The sequence below is a fragment of the Mytilus edulis genome, chromosome 3 (genome assembly GCF_963676685.1).
Source record: "Mytilus edulis chromosome 3, xbMytEdul2.2, whole genome shotgun sequence".
Classification (NCBI taxonomy): Eukaryota; Metazoa; Mollusca; class Bivalvia; order Mytilida; family Mytilidae; genus Mytilus; species Mytilus edulis.
In genome coordinates this window covers 27,753,760-27,762,663 of record NC_092346.1, presented here as the reverse complement: position 1 = coordinate 27,762,663, position 8,904 = coordinate 27,753,760, and the positions used below count along the sequence as shown (strand labels likewise).

The 8,904-nt window shown below is 33.9% G+C and overlaps 2 protein-coding genes across 2 annotated transcripts in view; both read left to right on the top strand.

Annotated features, from left to right (window-relative positions):
* Positions 1–2,495: 2,495 nt before the first annotated feature.
* LOC139515137 (DNA ligase 1-like) overlaps positions 2,496–8,904 on the top strand; it is a 29,013-nt gene continuing 22,604 nt past the window's right edge. Inside the window, exons 1-2 of the mRNA XM_071304698.1 lie at positions 2,496–2,588; positions 3,578–3,735. Of these exons, the coding sequence (XP_071160799.1) occupies positions 3,585–3,735 (151 nt within the window). The 5' untranslated portion in view covers positions 2,496–2,588; positions 3,578–3,584. The remainder of the gene's footprint in view (positions 2,589–3,577; positions 3,736–8,904) is intronic.
* On the top strand, positions 5,749–6,845 carry LOC139518145 (uncharacterized). The gene is made up of 2 exons (XM_071309838.1): positions 5,749–6,053; positions 6,781–6,845. The coding sequence occupies exons 1-2, from the start codon at positions 5,831–5,833 to the stop codon at positions 6,843–6,845; spliced, it is 288 nt and encodes a 95-aa protein (XP_071165939.1). The 5' UTR covers positions 5,749–5,830.

Here is an 8,904-nt window from a genome sequence, read left to right as displayed (position 1 = left end):
TCACAATAAGAAGCTTTTGCCGAATGAGCGCATCGAACGATTTCAAAAATAATTCATATTGACGTATTCAATATAAATATGCAATCACTCAGATATTTATTTTAATATCGGGTTGTATTTGCGAATTTTGCACAATAAAAACAAGCGTTTTTTGTTTGTTTGTTTGGGTTTTTTTTACCAACAAACCGGAAGATGACTTTTATTTAAATCCAAGCAGAGTAGGGGACGACCGAAACATTTTGAGATTGGTGTTAGATAAGTAGTCCTCCTTTTGAAAAAAAATCAAAAATCTTCTAAAATTTGGGTAAAATTTAAGATGTTCTTATACTGTGGTGCCTAAACATTGGTGATACCGCAATATGTTTACTTTGGTTACCACTTGTTGTTAGCTTGTTGTTTGAATATATACCCAAAATTTCTAAATAAAAACTGTATTTAATTAGTTAAGAAATCCCAAAAATATTTAAATCCATTATTTTCATATTCTTTATTCAAAAATTTAAAATAATTATAAAAAAGAAGATGAGGTATAATTGCCAATGAGACAACTCTCCGCAATAGACCAAACGACAACGAAATTAACAACTATAGGCCACCGTACGGCCTTCAACAATGAGCACAGCCCATATTGCATAGTCAGCTTTAAAACGCCCCGACATGACATATATGTAAAACAATTCCAACGACAAAAACTAACGGCCTTATCTATATACAAAAAATGAACGAAAAATAAAAATGTAACGCACCAAAAAACGATAACCGCTGGATTACAGGCCCCTGACTTTGGACAGGCACATACATACAACATGTGGCGGGTTTAAACATGTTAGCGGATTCCCAACCCTCACATAACCTGGGACAGTGGTGTAACTGAATAACATAAGAAGTTTCTTAATTATAGTAAGAGACTTATCATAATTCATTTTTGCTTATTTATTTTTTTTAGCATAAATGAGGTCTGTTTAACTTTTTGTCATTAGTTTTCTTTATAGATAATTATCATATGGTATGTATTTGCTCATTATTGAAGATCATATGTTGAACCATAGTTGATTGCGTCCTCGTCTGTAAAGTTTGTATATTGTTAATATATATATGTTCTCTGTAACAATTGTATTCATTCTGTTGGTCTCTGGTTGATATTTTCTGATTGGCATTAATACCACATCCGTTTTTTCTGATATATTTCAAAGGACAGATATATAAGTTGCAGAAAACTTACTAATGTTGAGGTGAAAGGACGACTTTCTTTTAGTGTGTGTGTAGACAATACATAGTAAAGGTGCCTTCAAATGTTTAGAGGGCAGCATGAAGCTGAGATTTGACAAGGGTAGGATTTTCATTTATTTGTACGGATGGTTCAAACATCCGAGTATTTTAACTTTTATCGTATCCTAGAAGTGGACTAGACGTCATGGTAACGCGTTTATTAATTGCTTAATTATTTTCAAACCTGATATCAAAATATCAAAAAATTTCGTCATTAATTGAGATCGAAGCCAAGTAAGATTTTGTTCCGTTTACGCCAATTTCAACAACAGGATTAAAGATGTACTTAATTATCTGGTGACAGCTTATTTACCATAGTGGACAATATGTTGGTCCTGTTTTCGGAAAGTTTATATCCTCTAGATGTTTTGTCGACATTCGTGTTACCCAGCAATGAATTACTCCGATTTATAGTCTGAAACACAGGATGACGTTGTAAAAACTGGTACATGAACCATATTATAAAAAAGGAGATGTGGCATGATGATTTACTAATAGAGAATTGCAGAGAATCCACTAAATAATGCAGTCGGACATGTCAATAAAAAAAATGTAGATAAATGAATAAAGGGAAACAAGAATGGCACAGAGATGTAAACTATAATATCAATCCCATGTTACAGCCGATTTCAATGAGTGTGTAGGCAAATGTGATATCTTTTATTAGCTCGCTTGCTAGCTGAACCGTGAGGTCATTGTTAGGTTAGGTAAACTACCCCCTTTTAAGAGTAGACTAGATCGACAAATAACCAATCTATCTGTCTGTAGGACTAAGCTACTTCGAAAGAAGGGTAGTAAACCTTACCTAACAATGACTTCACGGTTCAGCTAGCAAGCAAGCTAACCAAAGAAATTACCTTTAGCTACACACTCATTGAAATCGGCTGTAAACTATTAATGGAATTTTGCCTTGATTGTTGTTTTTCATATGCATATGTCGAACTGTTTTAGCCACTAACAAGCAAGGAAAACTCAAAACTGTCAAATTTTCAGAGAGTGTGTGTCTTGATTGCTGTTCTTCATCAATGATCTAACAACATTCTTATAAAACAATAAATGAACAAACACTGATTACAACTTAATGACAAATACGTTACAACTTATTGGCCGTCATCAAACATAAAAGGAAGCCGATTACATAGAATCACAAAAAACTATGCGGCGGCGCTGCTGTCATACTTCGACGTCATAAAGATCGCCAATGCCAACGTTATTGTCGAAGTATTGGCAATACACTGCAGCGGGGTTTTTTTTCTGAAGACTAAAAACTAATTTTATTCAGCTTTTTGGAAGATTCGAAAAATCAAAAGATAAGTCTGGTGAGTACACTTTATTTCACTTTTTCAATTCATGTGTTTTTCATCCAGTTATTTATAAAAAAAAAAAAACTTTAAAACCAAAACCCCGTCCGTATTCAAGAAATCATGGTATGATCTGACAATATTTTATCACTGGTGCTTAACTTTCCGTAAAAACGTTTTAGGTTTTGATGAAGAATTCATGTTGCCTCAACAATTGATATATGTGTTTTGATGATAGCGTTATTGCTATATGCAAAAGTTTGGAATACAAAATATTGATAGAACAAAAACCGAAAAGACCGAAAACTGAATAACAGAAACGATCAAGTTCGGTGAATGATTGCATTAGCGATGCAATAATTTAAACCCACCTAAAAAAAAGTCTTCAATGTAGAATGAAATTCAAAACAGTGTGGCTGTGGCCATTGATTGACACATTAAATTCAACCATTGACTGGGACAATTTACGTAAACGTTTGTCTGTAACGACCACTGTTCACGACGTACCTACGATAGACATTTAAACTGTGGGGTCACCAAAGGTTTCTTAACGCCTTTAATTATAAAATAATTCGAAAAATTAATCAGGAATAACCTTTATGTTTTGATTTATATAATTGATATAAATCAAAACATCGTGTTATTTCTGATTAATTTTTCGAATTACTTTATTAAGGTGTTGAGAACCTTTGGTGACCCCATAGTTTAAGTGTCTTTAAAAAGGTACATAGTGAGCAGTGGTCGTTACATACAAACGTTCACCTAAATTGTCCCAGTCAATGGATGAATTTAATGTGTCAATCAATGGCCACAGCCACACTGTTTTGAATTTCATTCTATATACATGTTTTCAGGTATAACTATGAATGTATAAAAGTAAAACCATTCTTGATTGCATAATCCAGCAGATTTCAAAATTTGATAAAAAAAAAAGGGGGGGAAGGGGGGAGAGATGTATCATAGAAATTTCATATTACATTAACTTACAGCTGGTTCAACATTAATAGGTTTATAATGGATATGTCCAATCAAGAAAAAGAAAAGGACCCCGTAACTGGCTTTTGTGAGGCCATATTAAGTACAGCTGAATTTGAATGTTCGCTTGAAGACATTCTAGACAAGAAGGCAGCTGAGGCAAAGAGGACAGTATGGAAAATGGAATTAAGTATGTCATAATATCAGATTCTAATCTAATGTGGACAAGCAGGTCAATTGTTCAATAAATATAGTCCTTTTTATTCTGTCGTCCATGTTTTTAAATCTGCATCTTTTTTTCTCTGTTTTGTTAAGTGTTTCCTGTAGTATTTGACTACGTTTGATAGTGCTTTTTTTCAAATTTAAGCTGGAAATTTCACAATGACTGAAAAACCTGCAAATATCTAGAGGTCAATCTACGACTTTCAATAGCAGAGAAAGGTCGTATACAATATCACGAATATGTGTCGCTCAAAATCGCTAAAAAATGTATTCGATCTTCCAACAAGAGCGTAACAAAAAAGTTACATATGAACGGTTATACTAATTCTGTTGAGAATAATTTCATTCACCATCTTCATTTTTTCGTTTAAGATTGATTATAAAATTCATAATGTAAACAGCACATTTTCCTCATTTTATTCATTTGATTTATTTTAACAGAAGGAGAAAATAAGGAAGAGAAGAGATTAGAAAAAGATGAAAGTATGAATAGAGAAGAAGAGAACCCAAAATTGGGTTTGGATATATCAACAGAGCAGAGATTAGAAAAAGATAAAAGTATAAATATAGAAGAAATGGAACCAGAAATGGGTGTGGATATATCAACACGGCAAAGACAGGGTAATGTTTTTATTGATATGCTTTGTCCAGATATAACTATTACGTTTGCTGGTTGTATATACTTATATGAAAATTTATCTGGTTTATTATAAAAATAACTTCGGAAGATGTGGTATAATTGTCAATGAGACGACTCTCCACAAGAGACAAAATGGCATGAAAAAATATTTTAAGCTGTATGTCACCGTACGAACTTTAATAATGAGTAAAACCCAAACTACTTAATCAGTGTGAAAGTTTATCAAATTTTCGTCAACGAAAATAACAAGTCTGGATAAAAAAAAAAGAAGATACGGTATCATATTATCTCAAATGAAAGTTCTCATTCTTAACTCTGTTAAAATTGCTTGAACTAATGGAACAAAATGCCGAGAGAAAATGAAAGTAATGTGAATATTTTGCTCTTTCTAGAAATGATAATTACAAAGCCGATCCACGTGCAGAGAATTGGAGAGAACCCATTGAAGAATGCCGTCGGACATGCTTATAAGGTACAATAGAACATTAAGGGAACACGACTATGGGGTAGATGTTGATTATTATCCAATTTTATACTAGTAGAGGAACAGTGCTTTCATTCTTCATATTCACAGTGAGATAATGGTCAATGGGTCAATATACTCACAATTGACATCAAGACAAAACAAACATTTTTCCTTTAAACGAAAAGTAAGCTTGACCGTTTCTAAATATATACTCTACCCTTCTGATTTGGCTTTCTTTAAACGTACCAAAATCTATCATTTTTTAAATGGTAAAAGTTGAGGTTGTTCCATTTGGCCAAAAGACTGATTTTTGTGTGTTCATATGCTAGTTGGTTTCTGGTGCTTTTAGTGAAAATCAACGGATTTTGAAGGGGAAATTTCAATTTTAAGTATGTCATAAATCTTGATAAAATAACAACTTGTTTTAAATTTAAAACAGCTTTTTTGTCTTTTTGAAAATGAATATAATTAAGCTCTTTTTTAAACATATTTGAAAGATATCTTAAATAAGGTATCCAAATTTTCACAACGTTTTCAATATTATTTATTTTTGTGTGTGTTGCATTTAAGAATTGAATGCTTCTTTTTGTAAATTTATTGGGGTGTAAAAGCGTTGACCGAAGTACATTTTGTATGAAGTTACAAAAAGAGGCATTCAATACTTATAAATACATTTTTTAGCTATGATTATGAAAACACGAATTTTATATATTTTATTATTTAATTCACCTGTGCACTTTATTGTTGGAGCACGTGTTATCATGAATGAAAAGTTGTATTGAGCAATGCAACTGCTTACGGAATAACACGTGATGTGCAGTTAGCCAATCAGAATAAAATATTATAATGAAACATACATCTAATGTAATTATTATTAGATATATACATGTTGGACAATCATTATAGGATCCTGTCCAGAATTCTGAATCTAAAGGATCAATTGATGACAAAGAAACGATGAAGGACGAAAGGAAAAGGAAAAGAGAAATCACGAAAGAAGAAAAATTAATTGAGAAAAAAGCCAAAGAAGAAGAAAAGGATGTTAAGGCACAAAACAAAGCAATCGACAAGGACATTAAAAAATACTCAAAAGATGTCAAATCAACATGGAAGAAGGAAGAAAAGAGGAAAGCACAGATGAAAAAGATGGGTGAAAAAGCACAAAGGATGTTGGAAAAAGGTATTTCATAAATATGTCCACCTTCTCCAGTCTTTTCCTGACTTCCTTAACGAATTTTGAAGAAGGTGGAAATATTACAGCCGATTTCATTGAGTGTGCAGGCAAAGGTATTATCTTTGGTTAGCATTTTTGTTAGCTGAACCGAGAAGTCATTATTATGTCAGGTATACTTCACTTCTTTCGAAGTAGCCTATTCAAACAGACAGACAGATTGGTCATCTGTTGGACTAGTCTACTCTTTAAGGAAAGTAGTTTACCTAACCTAATGACTTCACGGTTCGGTTAGCCTGCAAGCTCAGCAAAGATATTACCTTTGCCTACACACTTAATGATATCGGCTGTAATATGTCCTCCTTCTTCAGTCTTTTTCTGACTTCCTTAACGAATATTTATGGTTGTCAGTGACGTTCTGGAATCAACCAACACGTGCAATGATGAAAAACAATAAGAGAATTAAACAAACTTATTCAAATATCATATTTCACATTTTTATGATCTTATTTATAGAAATTAATTGGTTAATTCTGATTAACAAGCACTTATATATAAAATTCAGGAAGAGTTTGTCTTACATTAAAAAAATGCAATTTATTTGGTATGACTTCATATTTTTGGTTAAAAGAGAGCAAAAAGCTTCAAAGTGTTAATACGCAAATTTCGAATCAACACTGCAAAAAGAAAGATTGCATTGAATTAAAAAAACCTACATCTATGTTTATGCTTACAGAAATGAGGAAGATCGAAAAAGAAAGATTAAAAGACGAAAAGAAGAAACTAGTCCAAGCTTGTTAAGAATTGCACATGAGGTGTTCCCGCTACCGCTCTCCATGTACACGACGTCACCGTTGTTGTGACTTTAGCTTTTCAGAGTTCAATACAAGTATCATTGCAAGCAGACGTTCTTATTCTTATTAAGCCTTAATTTGTGTCCGATACAACCACTCTACGATATTGGTACCGAGACCAGGATGAATCTGAAGCTACGTTCGATACGAGCAGGACATAGAAGTGCAGTTTCCAGACTGATAAAGAAATTTGAAGACGTTCAACAAGAAGAGGATGGAACCGTGGACACGGAGGATTTGTCAAACATATTGGATAGTCTGAAACGGAAGCAAGAAATATTACGCAAGTTAGATGAGGACATAGTACAGGAACTGGACGACGGAGATATTGAAACAGAGATCGTTGAAGCAGATGAGTATGCATTTAACTTAGAAGGTAAAATTCGTCAAGTCAACAAATTTATCTTAGTCAAAACTACATCGTTGAATACACGCGCAGATAGTTTTACTCCACGCATAGAAACTACTCAACCCGTTCATACTATAAACTCTTCATACACAGAACATCAGAACAATTCAAATTACCGTTTGTCAGATTTTCGCCCATCCTTTAGCTCAACTAGTGAATACAACAAACTACCCAAGTTGAATCTCCCTACTTTCGATGGAGATATACTTCAATGGCAATCATTTTGGGACTCATTTGAGACAGCCGTGCATACGAACCCAACCTTAAGCAACGTCCAAAAATTCAATTATTTGAAATCGTTACTTCACGATGAAGCTCTAAAATCAGTGACAGGTTTTGCGCTCACTAATGCAAACTATGAAAAGGCAATTTCCCTATTACAAGAAAGATATGGTCAGCAACATAAAATCACACAGAGGTATATGCAGGAACTTATTGATATTACGTCGCCTAGGTACACACTTTTCAACCTCCGACATTTTTATGACAACATTGAAATTTACATAAGAGGTTTAGAATCACTAGGACAAACTGATGATTCATACGGAGCGCTGTTAGTGCCAATAATATTGAACAAACTACCAGGGGAAATTCGAAAAAACCTAGCAAGAGAATTTGGGTCCACAAACATACGCTTAGCAGACTTACGAAAAGGCATATTTAATGAAATAAATATCATGGAAGCCGGTAACTCAACAGACAGTCATGAAAATCCTACCGCTACTGCAGCATTTTTGACCAACACAAAATCGCGAAATCGACAATCAAGTCACAGTCACCAAAATAAGAGTCACCAAAACACTAACTTCAAATCTAAACAGTGCGATTATTGTCACGAATCACACGCCTCGGTAAATTGTACCAAAGTAATTGAATATAAAGATCGCATGTCAATAGTAAAAAGAGACCGCCTATGCTTCAACTGTTTAGGACATCATAACTTGGTTGATTGTAAGTCAAATAAAACATGCAGAAAATGTCATAAGCGTCATCACACGAGTTTATGTAAGGATAATGCACAAATAGATAAAGAAGATAGTGTGAACGTAAGTACCATTCAACACAACGCGAAGGAAACGGACACAATTTTACATTCACAGGCAACCACGAATGTCATGCTCAAAACCGCAATTAATCCTGTAAGTTCAGGACTACAATCTTTAGATGCCAACATTCTTTTTGATGAGGGCGCACAGAGGTCGTTCATCACAGAAGACTTAGCCGCTAAATTACAGTTATCAATAATTGGCACAGAAAGTTTGAATTTATCCGGGTTCGGGGACAGTGCAGAAAGTACGAAAATTAGACACTTAAAAACTGCAACTATTTATTTGCTCACAGACGAAGGAAAATTGCCGATCAGAGTATTGATCGTACCGGAAATCGCCGCACCACTCCAAACTTACATCCGCAAAGCTGCTAAATTGTCATATTTATCCGAGATAAAACTCGCACATCCAGTTACCGCGAACGACAATTTCCAAGTATCAGTACTAGTAGGAGCCGACTACTATTGGTCAATTATAGAAAACCATATTATTAGAGGTGAGGGACCTACTGCCGTGAAATCAAAAATAGGTTATTTACTGTCAGGACC

Coding starts and splice junctions, on each gene's coding strand:
- LOC139518145 (XM_071309838.1), top strand. CDS start 5,831: ATGAAGGACGAAAGGAAAAGGAAAAGAGAAATCACGAAAGAAGAAAAA. Junction 6,054..6,780: donor ACAAAGGATGTTGGAAAAAG/GTATTTCATAAA, acceptor TTATGCTTACAG/AAATGAGGAAGATCGAAAAA.